The sequence below is a fragment of the Genypterus blacodes genome, unplaced genomic scaffold, assembly GCF_046128005.1.
Source record: "Genypterus blacodes isolate CSIRO-AG114 ecotype Tasmania unplaced genomic scaffold, CSIRO-AGI_Gbla_v1 ptg000140l_1, whole genome shotgun sequence".
Classification (NCBI taxonomy): domain Eukaryota; kingdom Metazoa; phylum Chordata; class Actinopteri; order Ophidiiformes; family Ophidiidae; genus Genypterus; species Genypterus blacodes.
The window spans coordinates 195,588-221,199 of record NW_027466942.1 but is presented as its reverse complement, the minus strand read 5'-3'; the positions used below and the strand labels follow the sequence as shown (position 1 = coordinate 221,199).

General features: G+C 41.5%; 2 protein-coding genes and 1 long non-coding RNA gene across 4 annotated transcripts; all 3 read left to right on the top strand.

The window, feature by feature from the left end:
• Positions 1-708: 708 nt before the first annotated feature.
• Positions 709-6,688, top strand: LOC143012029 (interferon-induced very large GTPase 1-like). Its single transcript, XM_076165059.1, has 3 exons — positions 709-846; positions 945-982; positions 1,075-6,688. Exons 1-3 carry the CDS (start codon positions 813-815, stop codon positions 5,851-5,853), a joined length of 4,851 nt encoding a protein of 1,616 aa, XP_076021174.1. The 5' UTR covers positions 709-812; the 3' UTR covers positions 5,854-6,688.
• Positions 6,689-15,108: 8,420 nt separating this feature from the next.
• LOC143012050 (uncharacterized) lies at positions 15,109-20,496 on the top strand. 2 transcript variants are annotated; one of them, XR_012964972.1, is made up of 3 exons: positions 15,109-15,264; positions 16,121-16,224; positions 20,385-20,496. It is a non-coding gene; the product is annotated as an uncharacterized LOC143012050 (long non-coding RNA). The 2 variants fall into 2 exon arrangements; XR_012964973.1 differs by lacking the exon at positions 20,385-20,496 and adding an exon at positions 19,322-19,341.
• Positions 20,497-21,508: 1,012 nt separating this feature from the next.
• On the top strand, positions 21,509-25,422 carry LOC143012034 (interferon-induced very large GTPase 1-like). Its single transcript, XM_076165065.1, has 2 exons — positions 21,509-21,545; positions 21,627-25,422. The coding sequence occupies exons 1-2, from the start codon at positions 21,525-21,527 to the stop codon at positions 25,284-25,286; spliced, it is 3,681 nt and encodes a 1,226-aa protein (XP_076021180.1). The 5' UTR covers positions 21,509-21,524; the 3' UTR covers positions 25,287-25,422.
• Positions 25,423-25,612: the final 190 nt, after the last annotated feature.

Below are 25,612 nucleotides of genomic sequence, written 5' to 3'. Positions count from 1 at the left end.
ACCAACACATGCATTACAGAGGGGGTGCAGTTGTGGAGATAACTGAAGTTACAGTTATCACCACAAGTGAGCCGGTCTCTCAGGCCACCTGTGTCTGTCAGCTGGTCTCTCTTCTTTCTCATTCTATATACTGTATCACTTTAGATATAGTAAAAACTGAAAGTGACAGTCAAAATTACTATTCATGGTTATTTATCTGATCATCAACAGGCTCTCTCTCACTCCTTCTCTCTCTCTCTCTCTCTCTCTCCGTCGCTCTCTCTCTCTCTCTCTCTCTCTCTCTCTTTCTCTCTCTCTCTGTCTCTCTCTCTGTCTCTCTCTCTCTGTCTCTCTCTCTCTCTCTCTCTCTCTCTCTCTCTCTCTCTCTCTCTCTCTCTCTCTCTCTCTCTCTTTCTCTCTCTCTACATGATCAACTTCAATAAAAAGCAGGAACACATTTTTGAGAGGGAACCAGAACCAATGAGGGCAAAGGGGCAGAACACCTGAAGCTCAATCAATCACCAGTTTAGTGCATGTTTGCATGAGCCTGAAAAAACCTTTACATAGTGAGAAGATAATGCAGCCTTTCTCAGTGGTACTTGTGGTCTAAAAACCTGTTTCGTACAATAGTAGATGTACAATGTTGTATGTTGTTGAACTTCACCTTCTTGGCCAGTTGTCAGTGTAAACAAATTCTTTAACTGAATGGAACCCACCAGGTCAACTAGAGTTGACATGAATAACTTTTTTCTTAGTGTGATCCAGTCAACAATCCTGATGATGGTGAAGACTCAGAGAGGAACGATGACACAACAGCAACAGAAGAGACCAGCATGAAGTCTGAAACACCACCTGAGAAACATACAGGTACTAATTCGTACATAGAATTTGATTGAATTATTACTTCTACAGTAATATTGTGATCATACACATGTACCTGGGTTGATTCAGTTCATTATTTATAGGTACCTTAAAGGAAGACACGAGTGAAAATAAGGATGAGGTAAGACAATCTAAATGTCTCTACAGGACTATTTATTCAATATTCCATCATTCAAAGTAATAATTCCCGACACATATGATTTACTTTAAAAGCTGGTAGAGATCAGCAGGGAGGAGCAATGTCGAAGAGAAACAGAAACACTGTTCAACAGACTTCAACTTGGAGACAAACGCCAACAGACGTTGACACCAGCAGATTTTCTTCAAATAGGCCCAGCTCTGAAACAGCAGAGCGACACACCTGAGAAGGATCTAGCTCATACCTTTCTCCAAAGGTTGATGATACTGGACTATAGAGCAAGATATATTCCTGTGAAACAAGACAGTGCTGAAGTCTGTCAATTCAGACATGAACTAGATAATGAAACAAAAGAAAGTATCTTAGATGATCTTTGTGGTTCTGTTGAATACTCCAATCCAAAACCAAAACCAAATGTCCATCCAATGGACGTTCAAATGGCAGTTTTCCACTGCTCAGACACCTTTCTCAGGCAGAACATGATTACTAAGCTATCACAATGTCAGTACGCCTTACCTCTGCTTGTTCCTGACCCAGTCTCAAAGGACATTGAGTGTCCTCTTTGGGCATTTAGGCAAATAAGAAGAAGCTGGAAGATGACAGATAAATCAAAAGGTTCCATAATGAAGAGCATGCCTGTCTGTAAAGCTGAGACACCCATGGTGTCATTCCTCCGTCTTGGTTCAGCCTCATTGTCAAAATCTCAGCTACTGAACAACTTAATCAACGAGCGCCACAGCACCTTCTTCCACAGGAACTGCCCAGGTAGCACAAAAACTCGCTACTTGATGGATGGAGTGGCAGAGATCGCCTGGTACTGCCCAGCTGGAAAACCCAACGATTCTTTCACTGACTTCATTGCCTTCTGTAATCTCCACGGTGACGCTCTGTCCTTGGATAAACAACGTGACATACTGATTGAAAAGGCTTCAATCAATGTTGTGTTGGTACCATCTCTGAAAAGGGGAGACAGAAGTATGACAGTTATTTCATCACTTCTCAAGTCCTCAAAGCCTCTGATTTGCCTCATTGCTGATAATGATTCTAATCCAGTACAGATGAAACCAGGATATTATAAGATTGGTCTGAAAGACAAAAGCCAGTCAGATGCATCTGAAGAACTGAAAGGAATCATTCGGAACATTTTGTCAGGATCCTTTAAATCCTTCCAGCTTGAAACACTGGCTCAAGTCTCTGGAATCAGAGTGGATGAAGAAAATGAGATCTGCAAAGAAGGAAAAGCTGCTGCTTTGAAAATAACCACTTTGCTTAAGGGCATGGACGTCTCAAAGATCAAAGAGAAAAAGCTCCCTTGTCAGGGCGAACTGTGGCATGAGTGGAGCAGAATAACAAAACAACAGTATCACCTGAAAGGAGAAATTGAAAAGGAGAAATGTAAAAATCAAAGGGAACTGAAGGAAATACGAAAGAGACAGCGTGCTGACTTCATGCAGCTGTTCATCAACAATCTCTCGTCTTTGCCATCAAATAAGAAAGCACGTTTCCTGAAATGGACTCAGATCTTACTAGATGACCTCTCCACAGATGACCTCGCTAGAATTCTCCACAGTTATGATGAAAAGTGGTCTGAAGTCTTGGCTCTAAAGAAAGACAAATCTGATCAACTAAAAAACAAGCAAACTGAGCTTGAGAAGATTTCAACACAACTTCAGGCAGCAACATTTGGCTTGGAGCACATCTTCAGGGAGATGGGACAGATCTATGAAGCTCATGAATCACTGGGAACAGAAGGAAACACAGGCAGAATGAAGTGGTGTGACTATCCTGCTCTGGCTGCAGAGCTGATGATATCAGGACATCCCATGGAGCTGATGGATGGTGATGCAGGTCATGTACCTCTAACATGGATCAGTAGTCTGTTAGATGAAGTCATCAAGAAGCTGGGTGATAAGCGAGTTTTTGTTCTGTCAGTTCTGGGCGTACAAAGCAGTGGAAAATCAACAATGCCGAATGCCATGTTTGGTTTACAGTTTGCAGTAAGTGCAGGCAGATGCACCAAAGGTGCCTTCATGCAGCTGGTGAAAGTGTCAGAAGAGATGAAGAACGACTTGAAGTTTGACTATGTTCTAGTTGTGGACACTGAAGGACTACGTGCTCTTGAGTTGGCAGGTAACACAACTCTACACCATGACAATGAACTGGCTACGTTTGTCGTCGGTGTGGGAAACATGACATTGATCAACATCTTTGGAGAAAATCCAGCAGTAATGCAAGATGTTCTGCAGATTGTTGTACAGGCTATCATGCGGATGAAGAACGTTAAATTGTCTCCAAGTTGTGTGTTTGTTCACCAGAATGTCACAGACATTGCAGCTTCTGAGAAAAATATGGATGGGAAGAGGCGCCTACAAGAAAAACTGGACCAGATGGCTCAACTAGCTGCCAAAGAGGAGGGATGTGATGCCAAGAGCTTCAGTGACATCATTGAATTCGACGTCCAAGAAGATGTGAAATACTTTGCCCAGTTGTGGGAGGGAAGTCCACCCATGGCCCCTCCAAATCCGGGTTACAGTGAAAGCGTCCAAGAGCTGAAGAACACCATCCTCTCTAAAGCATCACAGTCTGATGGAATGACTCGCTCACAGTTCAAACACAACATTGGAGACCTGTGGAAAGCTCTGCTGAATGAAAACTTTGTCTTCAGTTTCAAAAACACACTTGAAGTTGCAGTGTACAGAAAGCTGGAGGTCCAGTATGGGAACTGGACCTGGACCCTGAGGAAAGAGCTGCTGACCATTGAAAATCAGCTTCACAACAGAATAGAGAATGGAAACCATGACATGGTTGAGCTCAGTTATCTTTATAAAGAGATGAGCAAAACTTATGAAGATGTCAGAAAAGCTATGGCAACATACTTTGATGATAAAGACCAAAAAGAAATGTTGGTTCAATGGCGAGGAAGATTTGAAAGCAAAATCAAAGACATTCGTGAAGAACTTGTGAAAGCACTGAAGAGAAAACTGGATGAGGTTCTCCAGCAGAAAAATGCTTGCAAAAAGCTTGATAAGAAGAAGCCAGAGTTCGAGAACAAGCTACTACAAAAGAGCAAACAGCTTGCTCTGCAGCTCAAAGACAAGGCAACAAATGAGAGGGAACTTCAGGAGCAGTTCAACCATGTCTGGGATGGCTGGGTTACTGAATTAACTGCAGACACAGAGCCCATAAAGGATATCAAGCTACAAGAAGATCAGCTTTCTATCCTTCTAGAACTTGGCATTGAAAGTTTTCTTATACATGAACGCCAAAATTGTGGCAAATACAAAAACATAGCCAACCTTGGGGATTATTCTGAATATGATACCCGAACCAAGCACCAAGATCCCTGTGAGAAAAGACAGAGATCTGAAGATGAGAGGGTAAGCACAAACACGACAACAGGGCAGTCTGACACTGTGTTTGGTAACATCTGGAAGAAAGTCAAAAACCCATTTGCAAAACAACAACGGTTTTGTTTCCAAGAAGAAGAGCAGATCAGATCTCTAATTGACAAAGTTTACAATCAGGCCGAAAGCACAATTCAGGGCAAACCTTTAGCCACAAGAGGCTACAGTTCTACTTATCTGGAGGAAATGGCCAATAATGTCAGTGAACAAGTCAAAGAATTTAAATCACAACAGAGCTATGCACTCAAGAAGAAGTTCACAGTTGATCTTCTGCTCTATGTGTTTGACGCTACAAGACAGAACATTTTAGAGTCTCACAATCAATTCAAGGCAAACAATGATTTACGATATTATGTCAATAGCAAGAGAGAGCAGTTCTATGTCATATTCAGCAGCTTCTGTAAAGGTCACTCATCAGCTGTTGTGTTTGCAGAGATGATCTGTGATAAACTGAAGGATTCCACTGTCCAGGCTGTCTATGATCAGACTGCCATTGATCTTGCAGGAGAGATGAAGTGCTCTTTCTCACCATTCAGTGGGAACAGGATGAACTTGGAGAAGCATGTATTAAAATCCCTGGCAGAGAAAGAGGACTTTCAGGGCTACATGAACTACATCAGACAGCCAAGGGAACATGTCAAGACTTTCATAAAAGAAGAAGTGAAGAAATATATCTTCACTGAACACAAAGACTCAACCAAGAGTTTACTCAAGAAAAATGGTCAAGACATCCAGGGGCTTCTGAGGCGAGCTTTGCATCAAGCTACAGAGAAAGTGGCACAAGGGGAAGCAAACATAAACATGTGGCTGGAGGAATTTTCCAGTGAGCTTAAGGACCAGCTCACACTTGATACCATATGTTGCCAAACCTTTAGTGACATAAATGAATTAGATTTTCTTGAAGTGGTGGTGAAGAAAAGACTTGAATCCATCATTGAGGAGATCACAGCACTCCCATTAGATGACCTGGAGAAATCTCGGTTGAGGCCTGACGAAATCCTCTTTGACCAACTTTGTAACTGCTGCTGGGTACAGTGTCCATTCTGCAAGGCCATTTGTACCAACACACTGGGAGGTCACAGTCCAGATAAACACAGTGTCCCCTTTCATCGCCCCTCTGCTGTCAGTGGCAGGCATGTCAGAGATTCAGTGGAACTGGTCATTAACTTCTGCACAACATTAGTAGCAAGTGACAGGTCCTTTTACCCTAAACATGATTCAGATAAGACGATTCCTTATAAACTCTACCACACTGCTGGTCCAAAGTATAAATCTTGGAAAATCACCGCTGATGAATCTAAGCTGATTTACTGGAAATGGTTTGTGTGTAAGTTTCAAAAGGAACTGGAAGATCACTATAAGAAAAAGTTCAAGGGCAGAGGAGAAATTCCCAGTGCCTGGAGAAAACACACCAAACAGGAAGCTATTGCAAGTCTGGATGAAATGTAAAACCTCAGAACAAACTCTGCTCTGCCAAAGTCACAATGACCTCTTGTTGTCTACATATATGCAAGCTGTAATATAGAAGAATCTCATTGAAAGAAGATCTTGACTCTAAATGAGAAAAACAAATATTATGACTGCAGATGCTATTGTTTCTAAATGTATGTCATATTCACATTAGTCACTCAGTGGAAAAGGAAAATTTCTGGGGTTTTGTTTTTGTTTTTTTGGAAATGGGTTGTGCAAGTATTTGGAGTGGGAATGTAGCCATGAGTTTTGATTTTATGTTTACTATTTTATGACAATCTCAGTGATATTATCTGTAACACAAGTGATTTCAAGTATGCATTACTGTTTTTAATGCTTTATATCTGCATTATTATTTTTTTTTTTCAGCTGTTAATTGAGTCCCAGGAAAGATGGCTGTTTTGATTTATCACAAATGTCTAATCTGCTTATTTTTTCTATAGGATGAATGAAATGCACAAGTTCGAAACAGTTAAAAGTTCAGACAGCAAATAAATGTGCAAGAATATGAGCTGAGACATACTACAGAGAACAGAGAACATAAACTTGTTTACTGATTGGATTTTCCATTGATTTAAAATCAGTAATGATGCTGTGGTTGCTTGCTTCTTATTTTTGTTTCTCTGCAGGTTTCATTAGAACAGCATTAGAAAACAGCTTGAACTGTATATCTATAGAATGGAGAAGATGATTTGTACGGTGGATCTTTTGAGTCTGAATTGAACATTTATTTTATGACAATGCCTCTAGATGACAGCTGTCAATGTTCATGAGCAGGAAAGGAAATGTTGTTCATTAAATCTTACCTATAAAACTAAGGAATTGTTTGGATTCTTTCTTGAAGAATTTCTCAAACAGAAATGATGTTTTATATGTGTGTAAGTTTATAATGTAAATGCATAGAGTTCATCTATGCTGGGTCTGGTTTCATTTGATCTAAATGATGAATGAAGCTAAACTATCAGTGTTAGTATTATAGGATCTCAATGCAGCATCTGACAAAGTGAACCTCAGGATTCTGTAACACAGACTGGAAACATTTTCTGGGACAGCGTAAATAGATTAGAATTATATTTCAGAGAAAGGGATTACTTTGCATCAATTGATAATTATGATTGGGAACAGATAAAAATCTAATTTGGCTTAAGTATCCATTGTTGGGCCTCTTCTTTTCAACATCTGCATGTAATCAATACCTGACTGTCAGATGAATTCAGTACGATTCATTTGGGCAATATATACTGTCATGTAACATAGAACATATATGTACCAAGAAAAAGTAAGGCTGCGTTTCAAAATAAGTATAGATATAAAATGAATAAAATGTGAATGTGATTTAATAAATAATCTCAACATGAGAAAGAGAGAGAGAGAGAGAGAGAGAGAGAGACTTCCTGTCATCACTTTCCAGGGCTTTTAATTTCTCTCTGATTTTACAGTGGACACCGAAGTGGAATCCAGAAAAATAAGTCAATTATTTGAGTTACAAGGATATTACAAACTTTTTGCCAGTATGAGTGTGGGCAAACTGCCAGGGCTCAAGGGCCTGGTGTCAGGCTCTCAGGGGAAACGGTGGAACAGCACAGTTTCATACCAAACTCTTGTTGTTGAAGGGTCGTATATGAGCTGACCCACCTCCAAAGGAATTTGTCCAGACTGAGGGAAGTGGAGTTGGTAAAGTGAGCTGAGAGACGATTGGAGCTTTCTGCCATCGATGGCTTCCTTTGACATTTTCCATCAATTAAGATCAATCAATGTTTTATTCTATCTTTTGGTTATATTTGCCATAATACTCTGCATTCATTCATTGGGGGCGGTAGTAGCTCAATCCGCTGGGTTGACAGCTGGGAACCGGAGGGTTGCCGGTTCAAGTCCCCTGTGTGGACCAAGGAAGCAGACTGGTAGCTGGAGGCAAACTGGTAAGTTACCAGTTTGCCTCCAGAGCACTGCCGAGGTGCACATGAGCAAGGCACCGAACCCCCAACTGCTCCATGGGTGCCGAAAAATGGCTGCCCTGCACCCCCTCTGTAATGCATGTGTTTGTGTGTGCAAGACAAATTGCAATTTCAATTGCATGTAATTTGTGAGTGAATTGCATGTAACATGATAAATAAACTATCTTAAATCATTCAAAGTTGCAGTCTTACACGTAAACAAGACTGAAATAACAAGAAGCAGCATTTAAAACTAAGCATTTTGAAATTGAACATTAAAATTCAAAATGACCGCCAGCAAAACAATTCTGCCTATTAAAGTGATGGAATGAATGAATTCAGTCCATATGTGCTCTCAGTGAATATGCTCAGGCTTCATTTGGGATAACAGAATGAAGTGATATCGCCATCTAGTGACTCAGGCTGGAACTGTTGGTAGATTGTTCTGTCAGCCATGGTCCACTTACTGACAGGGTCTCTGTGTGAACGATACACTAGACTAACTAGCCTATTGTTTATGTCAGGGCTTCCCAAAGTGGGGGGTGCAGAGCTATTGCAGGGGGAGGAGGAGCAATATGAATAAGTACCGTCAGATTGATTGTGAGGAAAGAGAGGATGAGGAGGAGAGTTCTTCTGTCACTGAGACACCACTGCAGACCCCTGGGACTTCCATGAGCAGTGGATCATTCAGGGCCAACATGAAACGGCCCCAAAACTCTAAACCTTCCAGTGGGCTGCTTGTTGAGGCAGCTTCTTGTTTTACCTCAAACATGTCTTTTGCTTGTCCCGTTTCAAATCAACACATTTTTCAAAGCAGAACGATCATTTGACCTCTGCATCAATGCTGCAGACTGACAACTGGATTCTGATGTTTAGTGGACACATTGTGTCTCTAGCTTTAGCTCTGGAACTGAACATGAACCTCAGACATTAGAAAGCCTACATACTTTGTGAATGAACACTGCCATCTAGAACTCTGTTACATTCAATAACTGTTTCAAATGTTGTATTAAATGTAATGATACATCATTATAGATGAGATGATTGATCATTTGCCAGTATTTGCTTCCTTATTTCTTAATGAATGTGTTTAAACACACGATATCACAACTTCATACTCAACACATAAAGACAAACAGCATATGGTTTCTTTCTGAAGAATCAGAACTGGAATTATTTTCCAAGAGGCAAGTACGAGGAATTCCTGGTGGTCCAAGATTTTACAGATACACAATATTACAAGACAAGACACAGTACAAACACTAATCCTATCCTGTACCACATGTAGACCACATGATAGTGGTGCTCATACTCCAACAAACGCCATCCCATCTCTTTGCTATAGTCTCATCTTCATAGACATGCCCCAAGCATGGACTTACTGATTAAGCCCTATTATGGGTTTAGATCTTGTTAAGCCAGGTAACGCAAACAAGGCAGAGGCCTGTTGACTGTCCTTTGTAGTAAAGGCCCCAGGACGGAGCAGCAGATCTGAATCAGCAGCAGCAAGGTGGACGTTCTCTCATTCTCAGCCCAGGCTTGATTGGAAAGTCCCAAATGGCAGAGGTGTGGTACGAATGAATGAAGATGAACCGGATCGGCCGGCTCGACTCCTCTACAGGAACAGCCAATAACAGTGATGGCACAGCACAGTCCAGGCTGCATATTAATCACTTAGTGATCATGTTTACACATAATCATATGCCAACATGACTCTCAAGGACCAGACACACTTGAACCAGATGAAGATGAACCAATCTGCCACCGATCTGCTGGCTCCACTCCTCCTCCACAGGAACAGCCAATCCTGGTTTTGGCACCGCACAGTCCAGGTTTCATATCATTCACACTCAGTGAAAGCATTCAAGAAAGGTATGCAAGCACCCAAAGGTCACAGCTGCAATGACAACAGAGAGAGAGAGAGAGAGAGAGAGAGAGAGAAGCAACATAAAAAATTCAGTTGGCTCCAACTGCCTCCTCTGCCGCAGCACACGCTCAGGCCTGTACTATCAAGCATGATTAAGGCTTTAGTTAGCTATGTGGAAGCTCAAATGTGATTCTTCTGATGTAACGAAGCTGCCTTACCTCTGTCCCCATGGTAACTTATGCTCTAAATCAGGGGTAGGGAAACCTTTTGGCTCAGGGGCCACAATGATTTTTTAAATTTGACAGACGGGCCGAGAATGAGCGTCCAGATAGCATTACTGCTCGATGTGTTTGTCTCCTCTGTTATCAGGTTTGACTCTCTGTTTGACTGAGACTCGTCGGCCTGGTTGTTGTTTTTGATCCGCAGAGCTTCACATGCTTATTTAGGGTTACGTTAACATTTTCCTGTTCGGCTCCCAGGCCGTGGTCGAGGAGCACACAGGAGCTGTTTCCTCCGGGGCCGAAGTTGATGCTCCAAAACTCTGCAGCAGCAGCTTTATTTTCACCAGTCTCTGGCACACTGTACATTCATTTCTTCATACGTAACCCGTAACTGTAACATTGCTCCCACCAACAATCCACATACCACCAGACTCTCTCTCTCTCTCTCTCTCTCTCTCTCTCTCTCTCTCTTGCTTGTCCACACAAACGCCCACAGGCATGCACAAACACACACACCGAGACGTGATACCTGCATCTCCCTGCAGAAAAAGTTTGGTAACCACTGGATTATGCAATGAAGGAAAATTGCGTACCGCTCAGAATTTTCCCCTTTTCACCTTATCCTGGAACAGTTTGAGCAGGCCGGTATTTTATTCGTGTTAAATTCGGCGATCCGCCCATATTTGACCAGCCGAATAAAAAAGCGAGGCGGGCTGCATGTGGCCCGCGGGCCGTAGTTTGCCCACCCCTGCTCTGAATTCTGGTCCACAGCTGAGTTGGAGCTTAGTTGTAAAGATATATAAAGCACTGCCTCTTTTGCAATCACCTTGTTTGGAAAATAGCGTCACCGTTCCTGCACGATACCCTCAACCTATGTATGTCTCAGTACACTTTACAAAGAATCATAAAAAAACAAATAGACGCACGCACGCACACACGCAAGCACGCACGCACGCACGCACGCACGCACGCACGCAGGCACGCAGGCACGCACACACACACACACACACACACACACACACACACACACACACACAAATCTTGGTTTGATTGCAATCATATTTCAAATACTGTGAGGAGTAGGAGGAGCAGTAAGGCATTTCTGACTGCATTAAGTAATTAGGTAAATGTATTAAGTAACATATTAATATGGTTTGTAATTTCCTGCCAGAATTCCCCTCTGGTTCTATTTGCTCTTTGCGGTCATTATAGCTTTATATTCTTCAAACTCCTCTAACATGATCCTGAGCTCCTCTGATGTGAGATACCTATGCAGCACGTTGCCATCCCATCTCTTTGCTATAGTCTCATCTTCATAGACATGCCCCAAGCATGGACTTACTGATTAAGCCCTATTATGGGTTTAGATCTTGTTAAGCCAGGTAACGCAAACAAGGCAGAGGCCTGTTGACTGTCCTTTGTAGTAAAGGCCCCAGGACGGAGCAGCAGATCTGACTCAGCAGCAGCAAGGTGGACATTCTCTCATTCTCAGCCCAGGCTTGATTGGAAAGTCCCAAATGCCAGAGGTGTGGTACGAATGAATGAAGATGAACCGGATCGGCCGGCTCGACTCCTCTACAGGAACAGCCAATAACAGTGACGGCACAGCACAGTACAGGCTGCATATTAATCACTTAGTGATCATGTTTACACACAATCATATGCCAACATGACTCTCAAGGACCAGACACACTTGACAAAGATGAAGATGAACCAATCTGCCACCGATCTGCTGGCTCCACTCCGCCTCCACAGGAACAGCCAATCCAGGTTTCGGCACCGCACAGTCCAGGTTTCATATCATTCACACTCAGTGAAAGCGTTCAAGAAAGGTATGCAAGCACCCAAAGGTCACAGCTGCAATGACAACAGAGAGAGAGAGAGAGAGAGAAGCAACATAAAATTCATTTGGCTCCAACTGCCTCCTCTGCCGCAGCACACGCTCAGGCCGGTACTATCAAGCACGACTAAGGCTTTAGTTAGCTATGTGGAAGCTCAAATATGATTCTTCTGATGTAACGAAGCTGCCTTACCTCTGTCTCCATGGTAACTTATGCTCTAAATCAGGGGTAGGGAAACCTTTTGGCTCAGGGGCCACAATGATTTTTTAAATTTGACAGACGGGCCGAGAATGAGCGTCCAGATAGCATTACTGCTCGATGTGTTTGTCTCCTCTGTTATCAGGTTTGACTCTCTGTTTGACTGAGACTCGTCGGCCTGGTTGTTGTTTTTGATCCGCAGCGCTTCACATGCTTATTTAGGGTTACGTTAACATTTTCCTGTTCGGCTCCCAGGCCGTGGTCGAGGAGCACACAGGAGCTGTTTCCTCCGGGGCCGAAGTTGATGCTCCGTAACTCTGCAGCAGCAGCTTTATTTTCACCAGTCTCTGGCACACTGTACATTCATTTCTTCATACGTAACCCGTAACTGTAACATTGCTCCCACCAACAATCCACATACCACCAGACTCTCTCTCTCTCTCTCTCTCTCTCTCTCGCTTGTCCACACACACGCCCACAGGCACGCACAAACACACACAGACACCGAGACGTGATACCTGCATCTCCCTGCAGAAAAAGTTTGGTAACCACTGGATTATGCAATGAAGGAAAATTGCGTACCGCTCAGAATTTTCCCCTTTTCACCTTATCCTGGAACAGTTTGAGCAGGTCGGTATTTTTTCGTGTTAAATTCGGCGATGCGCCCATATTTGACAAGCCGAATTAAAAAGCGCGGCGGGCTGCATGTGGCCCGCGGGCCATAGTTTGCCCACCCGTGCTCTGAATTCTGGTCCACAGCTGAGTTGGAGCTTAGTTGTAAAGATATATAAAGCACTGCCTCTTTTGCAATCACCTCATTTGGAAAATAGCGTCACCGTTCCTGCACGATACCCTCAACCTATGTATGTCTCAGTACACTTTACAAAGAATCAGACGCACGCACGCACGCACGTAGCGTGCAAACAAGGCAGAGGCCTGTTGACTGTCCTTTGTAGTAAAGGCCCCAGGACGAAGCAACAGATCTGAATCAGCAGCAGCAAGGTGGACGTTCTCTCATTCTCAGCCCAGGCTTGATTGGAAAGTCCCAAATGGCAGAGGTGTGGCACGAATGAATGAAGATGAACCGGATCGGCCGGCTAGACTCCTCTGCAGGAACAACCAATAACAGCGACGGCACAGCACAGTCATTACATTACATTACGATCATTTGGCAGACGCTTTTATCCAAAGCGACTTACATTACATTTCATTACCACCCTTCGCAGAGGGGGGAGCAATTAAGGTTTCGGTGCCTTGCTCAGGGGCACCTCGGCAGGGGCTCGAACCAGCGACCCTCCGGTTCCAGAGCAGAAGCACTACCCACTGAGCCACTGCCTCCCCTAGTCCAGGCTGCATATTAATCACTTAGTGATTATGTTTACACATAATCATATGCCAACATGACTCTCAAGGACCAGACACACTTGACAAAGATGAACCAATCTGCCACCGATCTGCTGGCTCCAAGAAAGGTATGCAAGCACCCAAAGGTCACAGCCGCAACGACAAAATACACAACATTACAAGACATCGTAATACAAAGACTTAACCTATTCCATCCTATCCCGACCCTACACTACACCACATACACACAGTATATGTAAACCACACAATAGTGCTATGCAAATACAAACACACCATCTAAACAGGTACCAATATTTGAAAAACATTCTGATAGTTTCTGATAAAGCAAACTAAATACAGTATAGCTGAAATGTGATCAGGTGCTGATGGTAATTGTAATAACATGATCTGATGCTAATATAAATGTCCAAAATGCATTTCTGAAAACCATCAAATCACATGTTTAAGATTCGTTTGCCAGTATTGAGCTCCACTTTTCAAAAATGATAGTGATGATGATGATGATGATGATTTGCATATGGTGTATGGTGGCCAAAAGAGGAGAAAAAAGGAATCCTTGAGTTTAAAAACAGCATCTTTATCAAACTGGTGTAACTCTGAATGTCAGCAGGCATTAAAAGGCCTCAGCCTCAGTATCTGTGTAAGGCATCTGGGTTGCTTAGTCACACCTCCTCTTTCCACAAAGTCACGTGATTTCGGAGAAGTATTGAAGATTTGTATTCAGATTACTTCCATATTTGTCCTCACTACTGGAGGGGGGGGGGCTTTTGGGACTGTGTATAAAAGTTGTAGACAGGGAGACGTGTCAGTCACAAGGAGCAGCAGACAAGACAAAGGTGAGTAGATTTGTTGGCATATTTATGTATCTATAATCAAAACACAACCATGTCAGTTTCTTGTGTTGCGTAGTCATGGAGGCTTTTGCTTGATAGTTGCTTTTCATACAACTCGTGTATTCTTGTTGTGATGGTGCGTCTTGAGGGAGGCTCATATGTGTCGTCATTCGTTGCGATCCTAAGAACGTTCCTCAGACCGACGTCTTCCACAATACTAATCTGCTTATTGAAGCTAGTGAGCAATGGACTTTGTGTTTTTTTTAAATAGCATGTTAACTTGCCCAGCCCTTAAAGTGACATTATGTAACAATTACAGGTTGGATTTGGTAAAGTATAGTATAAGGTAACCTGATGTCGGTCTGTCTAAAATATCAGTCTATATGTGGTTAAACAGTCTGTAAGGCAGGCAAAACAGGCAAACAATACCACCAAGTAATGTGCAAATACAATACCCAGAAGTTGTACTTGAGTCAAAGAAACTAAATCTGATTCAAAATGACTTTGTTAAAAGCAAAATTTACCCATGACTTAACATAGTTTTAGTAAAAGTACCTACAGTTCTTTTTAAGGCAAAAAAAAAAAAAAAAAAAAAGAAGCTTGTCCCAAAGGCAATACCCAGATGTGTTTTGGCCTTTAAACTTGAAAATACCTGGTGCTTCAATCTACTTCCTACCGACTACCAGCTGCCTTCAAATCAGCCAGGAAGTAAGTCTAAAATACTTATAAACAATAAATGTAACACACCTTCAAAAGCAAAAGCACAAGGTACAGAAAAGCAGCCGTCAGCCTTCCAGTCGTTCCCTTCTTTCTTATTGTCCCTGCACGCCAGCCACAACTGCCAGTGAGGGAAGTGGCAACTTCACCTTCTTCAAGGGAACTTCACCTTCTTGACCAGTGTAAACAAATTCTTTGACTGAATGGAACCCACCAGGTCAACTAGAGTTGACATGGAATAACTTTTTTCTTAGTGTGATCCAGTCAACGATCCTGATGATGGTGAAGACTCAGAGAGGAACGATGACACAACAGCAACAGAAGAGACCAGCATGAAGTCTGAAACACCACCACAGTGTGGTGAAGTTCAAGAGACTGAGATCACGTCTGAATCACCTTCTGTGATAAAAAAAGGTAAGGATTTAATCATAGAAGACAATTTAACTTTAATAAATGTATAACCTTCATGTAGTCAAATATTATTTATATCTGATTCTGAAATTTGTTTTCATACGTCCTATATTCATTTGTAGTAGATGAGATTGTAGGTATTTTCTCGTTATCAAATAATGCTATCAAAATAAAATAAGAAAAAATAAATAAAAATAAACTTTAATAGATTTAAGTCCTCAGGACACCACCCCTTATTTAAAAGGGGAAAAAGATAGCAGATAATTGGCCTAAGCCTCAAGGATTCACCATAAATCTTTATTATCAATTGACATTATCAAATTAATTAATTAATTAATTAATTAAATGGGAACAATTTAAGGATTAGTTTTGCTTTCTAAATCAGTCTGGAGGGTGAGACTTGACATGGCAGAGGTTGAATTATACAAACATTCAAAACAAACAAAACAGGGGCGCTGGTGGGTTGATCACAAGGGCAAGTCTGCTGGGCTTCAAGTCTTGGGTCCTGGCGGAAGGTTGGGAGGTTTGTCGACGGGGAATTGAGGAAAAAGAATAAAACCACTTGTCTTCTTGGTTTGCAATCAGAGTCCAGGTTGAACAATGAAGGAAAAATCCAACAGGCAACAGATCAAGAGGAAATGTGTTCACTGGGCCAAGGCCTTTGTCTTTGACCCAGAGAGAGATAGATGGAGCCTCCAATCATGCTTAGAGCAGCACCGGGAGAGAGAGAGCACAGGGACATGATGGGATTTTATAACCCCAAACAACCAAGGTGTGAAAAGGGGGTTGACCCTAGGTAACTCTGGAAGTTGTAGTTCTCTAGCCTGTTTGTGAACAAAGGATTTCATGCCCCTGATAGAGTCAAACACATGGCTACAGACAGCATGGCTTCTCCTGCTGGCTCTATACCGGTTCTTTAGGCCCAGCAAGATCAATGAAAGTGCAGCTGCAACCATTGACCAGGTGAGATCTTTTCACATATTTACACACCAGCATTTTGTGTTGTTTCTGTTGTGTGCATCATGTTAGATTGTTGTCAGAAGTGAGGCTTTGCATTCCTTTAGTTCCCAAATGTTCAAGGAATGAAACATTTCCCACATGTACATTAAAGCTATTATTCCTATTCATAAATGTCTCAGCACTCAGGGCCCATTTCAGAGATACAAACTATTAAGATTAAGATTAAGATATGATTAAGATAAGGGATACTTTATTCATCATATTACATGCATTCAAGAGCAAATCACATGCAATTGAAATTTGTTATATATCACACACACCAACACATGCGTTACAGAGGGGGTGCAGTTGTGGTGATAAATGAAGTTACAGTTATCACCACAAGTGAGCCGGTCTCTCAGGCCACCTGTGTCTGTCAGCTGGTCTCTCTTCTTTCTCATTCTATATACTGTATCACTTTAGATATAGTAAAAACTGAAAGTGACAGTCAAAATTACTATTCATGGTTATTTATCTAATCATCAACAGGCTCTCTCTCTCTCTCTCTCTCTCTCTCTCTCTCTCTCTCTCTCTCTCTCTCTCTCCGTCGCTCTCTCTCTCTCTCTCTCTCTTTCTCTCTCTCTCTCTCTCTCTCTCTCTCTCTCTCTCTACATGATCAACTTCAATAAAAAGCAGGAACACATTTTTGAGAGGGAACCAGAACCAATGAGGGCAAAGGGGCAGAACGCCTGAAGCTCAATCAATCACCAGTTTAGTGCATATTTGCATGAGCCTGAAAAAACCTTTACATAGTGAGAAGATAATGCAGCCTTTCTCAGTGCTATACGTGGTCTAAAAACTGGTTTTGTACAATAGTAGATGTACATGTTGTATTTTGTTGAACTTCACCTTCTTGGCCAGTTGTCAGTGTAAACAAATTCTTTAACTGAATGGAACCCACCAGGTCGGCTAGAGTTGACATGAAATAACTTTTTTCTTAGTGTGATCCAGTCAACAATCCTGATGATGGTGAAGACTCAGAGAGGAACGATGACACAACAGCAACAGAAGAGACCAGCATGAAGTCTGAAACACCACCACAGTGTGATGAAGTTCAAGAGACTGAGATCATGTCTGAAACAAAACCACAGTGTGATGAAGTTCAAGAGACTGAGATCATGTCTGAAACAAAACCACAGTGTGAAGAAGTTCAAGAGACTGAGATCACGTCTGAATCACCTTCTGTGATAAACAAAGGTAAGGATTTAATTATAGAAGACAACTTAACTTAAATAAATGTACAACCTTCATGTAGTCAAATATTATTTATATCTGATCCTGAAATGTGTTTCCTCCTTTATTCATTTGTAGATGAGATCAATGAAAGTGCAGCTGCAACCAATGACCAGGTGAGATCTTTTCACATATTTACACACCAGCATTTTAAAAAGTGTTGTTTCTGTTGTGTGCATCCTGTAAGATTGTTGTCAGAAGTGAGGCTTTGCAGTCCTTTAGTTCCCAAACTTTTCAAGGAATGAAACATTTCCCACATGTACATTCAAACTATTATTACAATTCATGAATGTCTCAACAGCAAAACACTCAGGGCCCATTTCAGAGATACAAACTGAAGTTACAGTTATCACCACAAGTGAGCCGGTCTCTCAGGCCACCTGTGTCTGTCAGCTGGTCTCTCTTCTTTCTCATTCTGTATACTGTATCACTTTAGATATAGTAGAAACTGAAAGTGACAGTCATAATTACTATTCATGGTTATTTATCAAATGACGCAACAGTCTCTCGCTCACATGGTACACATGGTCTAAAAACCTGTTTGGTACAATAGTAGACGTACAATGTACAACTTCACCTTCTTGGCCAGTTGTCAGTGTTAACAAATTTTTTAACTGAATGGAACCCACCAGGTCAACTAGAGTTGATATGAAATAACTTTTTTCTTAGTGTGATCCACTCCTCAATCCTGATGATGGTGAAGACTCAGAGAGGAACGATGACACAACAGCAACAGACGAGACCAGCATGAAATCTGAAGACCACCTGAGAAACATACGCCACAGTGTGGTGAAGTTCAAGAATTACATGATGACAACAAAACAGAGACAGAGATCACATCTGAATCACCTTCTGTGATCAACAAAGGTAAGGATTTAATTATAGAAGACAACTTCACTTTAATAAATGTATAACCTTCATGTAGTCAAATATTATTTATATCTGATCCTGAAATGTGTTTCCTCCTTTATTCATTTGTAGATGAGATCAATGAAAGTGCAGCTGCAACCAATGACCAGGTGAGATCTTTTCACATATTTACACACCAGCATTTTAAAAAGTGTTGTTTCTGTTGTGTGCATCATGTTAGATTGTTGTCAGAAGTGAGGCTCTGCATTCCTTTAGTTCCCAAACTTTTCAAGAAATGAAATCATTCCGACATGTACATTTAAACTATTATTACAATTCATAAATGTCTCAACAGCAAAACACTCAGGGCCCATTTCAAAGATACAAACTGAAGTTACAGTTATCACCACAAGTGAGCCGGTCTCTCAGGCCACCTGTGTCTGTCAGCTGGTTTCTCTTCTTTCTCATTCTATATAATGTATCACTTTAGATATAGTAAAAACTGAAAGAGACAGTCATAATTATTATTCATGGTTATTTATCTGATCATCAACAGGCTCTCTCTCTCTCTCTCTCTCTCTCTCTCTCTCTCTCTTTGTCTCTCTCTCTCTCTCTCTCTCTCTCTCTCTCTCTCTCTCTCTCTCTCTCTACATGATCAACTTCAATAAAAAGCAGGAACACATTTTTGAGAGGGAACCAGAACCAATGAGGGCAAAGGGGCAGAACGCCTGAAGCTCAATCAATCACCAGTTTAGTGCATATTTGCATGAGCCTGAAAAACCTTTACATAGTGAGAAGATAATGCAGCCTTTCTCAGTGCTATACGTGGTCTAAAAACTGGTTTCGTACAATAGTAGATGTACATGTTGTATGTTGTTGAACTTCACCTTCTTGGCCAGTTGTCAGTGTAAACAAATTCTTTAACTGAATGGAACCCACCAGGTCGGCTAGAGTTGACATGAAATAACTTTTTTCTTAGTGTGAGCCACTCCTCAATCCCGATGATGGGGAAGACTCAGAGAGGAACGATAACACAACAGCAACAGAAGAGACCAGCATGAAGTCTGAAACACCACCACAGTGTGGTGAAGTTCAAGAGACTGAGATCACGTCTGAATCACCTTCTGTGATAAACAAAGGTAAGGATTTAATTATAGAAGACAACTTAACTTAAATAAATGTACAACCTTCATGTAGTCAAATTTTATTTATATCTGATCCTGAAATGTGTTTCCTCCTTTATTCATTTGTAGATGAGATCAATGAAAGTGCAGCTGCAACCAATGACCAGGTGAGATCTTTTCACATATTTACACACCAAGTGTTGTTTCTGTTGTGTGCATCATGTTAGATTGTTGTCAGAAGTGAGGCTTTGCATTCCTTTAGTTCCCAAACTTTTCAAGGAATGAAACATTTCCCACATGTACATTCAAACTATTATTACAATTCATAAATGACTCAACAGCAAAACACTCAGGGCCCATTTCAGAGATACAAACTGAAGTTACAGTTATCACCACAAGTGAGCCGGTCTCTCAGGCCACCTGTGTCTGTCAGCTGGTCTCTCTTCTTTCTCATTCTATATAATGTATCACTTTAGATATAGTAAAAACTGAAAGAGACAGTCATAATTATTATTCATGGTTATTTATCTGATCATCAACAGGCTCTCTCTCTCTCTCTCTCTCTCTCTCTCTGTCTCTCTCTCTCTACATGATCTACTTCAATAAAAAGCAGGAACACATTTTTGAGAGGGAACCAGAACCAATGAGGGCAAAGGGGCAGAACGCCTGAAGCTCAATCAATCACCAGTTTAGTGCATATTTGCATGAGCCTGAAAAAACCTTTACATAGTGAGAAGATAATGCAGCCTTTCTCAGTGCTATACGTGGTCTAAAAACCGGTTTCGTACAATAGTAGATGTACATGTTGTATGTTGTTGAACTTCACCTTCTTGGCCAGTTGTCAGTGTAAACAAATTCTTTAACTGAATGGAACCCACCAGGTCAACTAGAGTTGATATGAAATAACTTTTTTCTTAGTGTGAGCCACTCCTCAATCCTGATGATGGTGAAGACTCAGAGAGGAACGATGACACAACAGCAACAGAAGAGACAAGTATGAAGTCTGAAACACCACCACAGTGTGATGAAGTTCAAGAGACTGAGATCATGTCTGAAACAAAACCACAGTGTGAAGAAGTTCAAGAGACTGAGATCACGTCTGAATCACCTTCTGTGATAAACAAAGGTAAGGATTTAATCATAGAAGACAACTTAACTTAAATAAAAGTATTATCTTCATGTAGTCAAATATTATTTATATCTGACACTGAAATGTGTTTCCTCCTTTATTCATTTGTAGATGAGATCAATGAAAGTGCAGCTGCAACCAATGACCAGGTGAGATCTTTTCACATATTTACACACCAGCATTTTAAAAAGTGTTGTTTCTGTTGTGTGCATCATGTTAGATTGTTGTCAGAAGTGAGGCTTTGCATTCCTTTAGTTCCCAAACTTTTCAAGGAATGAAACATTTCCCACATGTACATTCAAACTATTATTACAATTCATAAATGTCTCAACAGCAAAACACTCAGGGCCCATTTCAAAGATACAAACTGAAGTTACAGTGATCACCACAAGTGAGCCGGTCTCTCAGGCCACCTGTGTCTGTCAGCTGGTCTCTCTTCTTTCTCATTCTGTATACTGTATCACTTTAGATATAGTAAAAACCGAAAGTGACAGCCATAATTACTATTTATGGTTATTTATCAAATGACGCAACAGTCTCTCGCTCACATGGTACACATGGTCTAAAAACCGGTTTCGTACAATAGTAGACGTACAATGTACAACTTCACCTTCTTGGCCAGTTGTCAGTGTAAACAAATTCTTTAACTGAATGGAACCCACCAGGTCAGCTAGAGTTGATATGAAACAACTTTTTTCTTAGTGTGATCCAGTCAATGATCCTGATGATGGTGAAGACTCAGAGAGGAACGATGACACAACAGCAACAGAAGAGACCAGCATGAAGTCTGAAACACCACCTGAGAAACATACAGGTACTAATTCATACATAGAATTTGATTGAATTATTACTTCTACAGTAATATTGTGATCATACACATGTACCTGGGTTGATTCAGTTCATTATTTATAGGTACCTTAAAGGATAACATGAGTGAAAATAAGGATGAGGTAAGACAATCTAAATGTTTCTATTACTATTTATTCAATATTCCATCATTCAAAGTAATAATTCCTGATTTACTTTAAAAGCTGGTAGAGCTCAGCAGGGAGGAGCAATGTCGGAGAGAAACAGAAACACTGTTCAACAGACTTCAACTTGGAGACAAACGCCAACAGATGTTGACACCAGCAGATTTTCTTCAAATAGGCCCAGCTCTGAAACAGCAGAGGGACACACCTGAGAAGGATCTAGCTCATACCTTTATCCAAAGGTTGATGATACTGGACTATAGAGCAAGATATATTCCTGTGAAACAAGACAGTGCTGAAGTCTGTCAATTCAGACATGAGCCAGATGTTGCAAATGATGAAACAGGAAAAAGTATCTTAGATGCTCTTTTCAGTTCTACTGAAGACTCTGAGCCAAAACCAAAACCAAATGTCCATCCAATGGACGTTCAAATGGCAGTTTTCCACTGCTCAGACACCTTTCTCAGGCAGAACATGATTACTAAGCTATCACAATGTCAGTACGCCTTACCTTTGCTTGTTCCTGACCCAGTCTCAAAGGACATTGAGTGTCCTCTTTGGGCATTTAGGCAAATAAGAAAAAGCTGGAAGATGACAGATAAATCAAAAGGTTCCATAATGAAGAGCATGCCTGTCTGTAAAGCTGAGACACCCATGGTGTCATTCCTCCGTCTTGGTTCAGCCTCATTGTCAAAATCTCAGCTACTGAACAACTTAATCAACGAGCGCCACAGCACCTTCTTCCACAGGAACTGCCCAGGTAGCACAAAGACTCGCTACTTGATGGATGGAGTGGCAGAGATCGCCTGGTACTGCCCAGCTGGAAAACCCAACGATTCTTTCACTGACTTCATTGCCTTCTGTAATCTCCACGGTGACGCTCTGTCCTTGGATAAACAACGTGACATACTGATTGAAAAGGCTTCAATCAATGTTGTGTTGGTACCATCTCTGAAAAGGGGAGACAGAAGTATGACAGTTATTTCATCACTTCTCAAGTCCTCAAAGCCTCTGATTTGCCTCATTGCTGATAATGATTCTAATCCAGTACAGATGAAACCAGGACATTATAAGATTGGTCTGAAAGACAAAAGCCAGTCAGATGCATCTGAAGAACTGAAAGGAATCATTCGGAACATTTTGTCTGGATCCTTTAAATCCTTCCAGCTTGAAACACTGGCTCAAGTCTCTGGAATCAGAGTGGATGAAGAAAATGAGATCTGCCAAAAAGGAAAAGCTGCTGCTTTGAAAATAACCACTTTGCTTAAGGGCATGGACGTCTCAAAGATCAAAGAGAAAAAGCTCCCTTGTCAGGGCGAACTGTGGCATGAGTGGAGCAGAATAACAAAACAACAGTATCACCTGAAAGGAGAAATTGAAAAGGAGAAATGTAAAAATCAAAGGGAACTGAAGGAAATACGACAGAGACAGCGTGCTGCTTCCTGTTCTGACCTCTTGCGGCTGTTCATCAACAATCTCTCGTCTTTGCCATCAAATAAGAAAGCACGTTTCCTGAAATGGACTCAGATCTTACTAGATGACCTCTCCACAGATGACCTCGCTAGAATTCTCCACAGTTATGATGAAAAGTGGTCTGAAGTCTTGGCTCTAAAGAAAGACAAATCTGATCAACTAAAAAACAAGCAAACTGAGCTTGAGAAGATTTCAACACAACTTCAGGCAGCAACATTTGGCTTGGAGCACATCTTCAGGGAGATAGGACAGATCTATGAAGCTCATGAATCACTGGCAAGAGGACGAAACACAGGCAGAATGAAGTGGTGTGACTATCCTGCTCTGGCTGCAGAGCTGATGATATCAGGACATCCCATGGAGCTGATGGATGGTGATGCAGGTCATGTACCTCTAACATGGATCAGTAGTCTGTTAGATGAAGTCATCAAGAAGCTGGGTGATAAGCGAGTTTTTGTTCTGTCAGTTCTGGGCGTACAAAGCAGTGGAAAATCAACAATGCTGAATGCCATGTTTGGTTTACAGTTTGCAGTAAGTGCAGGCAGATGCACCAAAGGTGCCTTCATGCAGCTGGTGAAAGTGTCAGAAGAGATGAAGAACGACTTGAAGTTTGACTATGTTCTAGTTGTGGACACTGAAGGACTACGTGCTCTTGAGTTGGCAGGTAACACAACTCTACACCATGACAATGAACTGGCTACGTTTGTCGTCGGTGTGGCAAACATGACATTGATCAACATCTTTGGAGAAAATCCAGCAGAAATGCAAGATGTTCTGCAGATTGTTGTACAGGCTATCATGCGGATGAAGAACGTTAAATTGTCTCCAAGTTGTGTGTTTGTTCACCAGAATGTCACAGACATTGCAGCTTCAGAGAAAAATATGGATGGGAAGAGGCGCCTACAAGAAAAACTGGACCAGATGGCTCAACTAGCTGCCAAAGAGGAGGGATGTGATGCCAAGAGCTTCAGTGACATCATTGAATTCGACGTCCAAGAAGATGTGAAATACTTTGCCCAGTTGTGGGAGGGAAGTCCACCCATGGCCCCTCCAAATCCAGGTTACAGTGAAGGCGTCCAAGAGCTGAAGAACACCATCCTCTCTAAAGCATCACAGTCTGATGGAATGACTCTCTCACAGTTCAAACACAACATTGGAGACCTGTGGAAAGCTCTGCTGAATGAAAACTTTGTCTTCAGTTTCAAAAACACACTTGAAGTTGCAGTGTACAGAAAGCTGGAGGTCCAGTATGGGAACTGGACCTGGACCCTGAGGAAAGAGCTGCTGACCATTGAAAATCAGCTTCACAACAGAATAGAGAATGGAAACCATGACATGGTTGAACTCAGTTATCTTTATAAAGAGATGAGCAAAACTTATGAAGATGTCAGAAAAGCTATGGCAACATACTTTGATGATAAAGACCAAAAAGAAATGTTGGTTCAATGGCGAGGAAGATTTGAAAGCAAAATCAAAGACATTCGTGAAGAACTTGTGAAAGCACTGAAGAGAAAACTGGATGAGGTTCTCCAGCAGAAAAATGCTTGCAAAAAGCTTGATAAGAAGAAGCCAGAGTTCGAGAACAAGCTACTACAAAAGAGCAAACAGCTTGCTCTGCAGCTCAAAGACAAGGCAACAAATGAGAGGGAACTTCAGGAGCAGTTCAACCATGTCTGGGATGGCTGGGTTACTGAATTAACTGCAGACACAGAGCCCATAAAGGATATCAAGCTACAAGAAGATCAGCTTTCTATCCTTCTAGAACTTGGCATTGAAAGTTTTCTTATACATGAACGCCAAAAACGTGGCAAATACAAAAACATAGCCAACCTTGGGGATTATTCTGAATATGATACCCGAACCAAGCACCAAGATCCCTGTGAGAAAAGACAGAGATCTGAAGATGAGAGGGTAAGCACAAACACGACAACAGGGCAGTCTGACACTGTGTTTGGTAACATCTGGAAGAAAGTCAAAAACCCATTTGCAAAACAACAACGGTTTTGTTTCCAAGAAGAAGAGCAGATCAGATCTCTAATTGACAAAGTTTACAATCAGGCCGAAAGCACAATTCAGGGCAAACCTTTAGCCACAAGAGGCTACAGTTCTACTTATCTGGAGGAAATGGCCAATAATGTCAGTGAACAAGTCAAAGAATTTCAATCACAACCGAGCTATGCATCAAGAAGAAGTTCACAGTTGATCTTCTGCTCTATGTGTTTGACGCTACAAGACAGAACATTTTAGAGTCTCACAATCAATTCAAGGCAAACAATGATTTACGATATTATGTCAATAGCAAGAAAGAGCAGTTCTATGTCATATTCAGCAGCTTCTGTAAAGGTCACTCATCAGCTGTTGTGTTTGCAGAGATGATCTGTGATAAACTGAAGGATTCCACTGTCCAGGCTGTCTATGATCAGACTGCCATTGATCTTGCAGGAGAGATGAAGTGCTCTTTCTCACCATTCAGTGGGAACAGGATGAACTTGGAGAAGCATGTATTAAAATCCCTGGCAGAGAAAGAGGACTTTCAGGGCTACATGAACTACATCAGACAGCCAAGGGAACAT

Coding starts and splice junctions, on each gene's coding strand:
- LOC143012029 (XM_076165059.1), top strand. CDS start 813: ATGAAGTCTGAAACACCACCTGAGAAACATACAG. Junction 847..944: donor ACCACCTGAGAAACATACAG/GTACTAATTCGT, acceptor CATTATTTATAG/GTACCTTAAAGGAAGACACG. Junction 983..1,074: donor CGAGTGAAAATAAGGATGAG/GTAAGACAATCT, acceptor TTACTTTAAAAG/CTGGTAGAGATCAGCAGGGA.
- LOC143012034 (XM_076165065.1), top strand. CDS start 21,525: ATGAGTGAAAATAAGGATGAG. Junction 21,546..21,626: donor TGAGTGAAAATAAGGATGAG/GTAAGACAATCT, acceptor TTACTTTAAAAG/CTGGTAGAGCTCAGCAGGGA.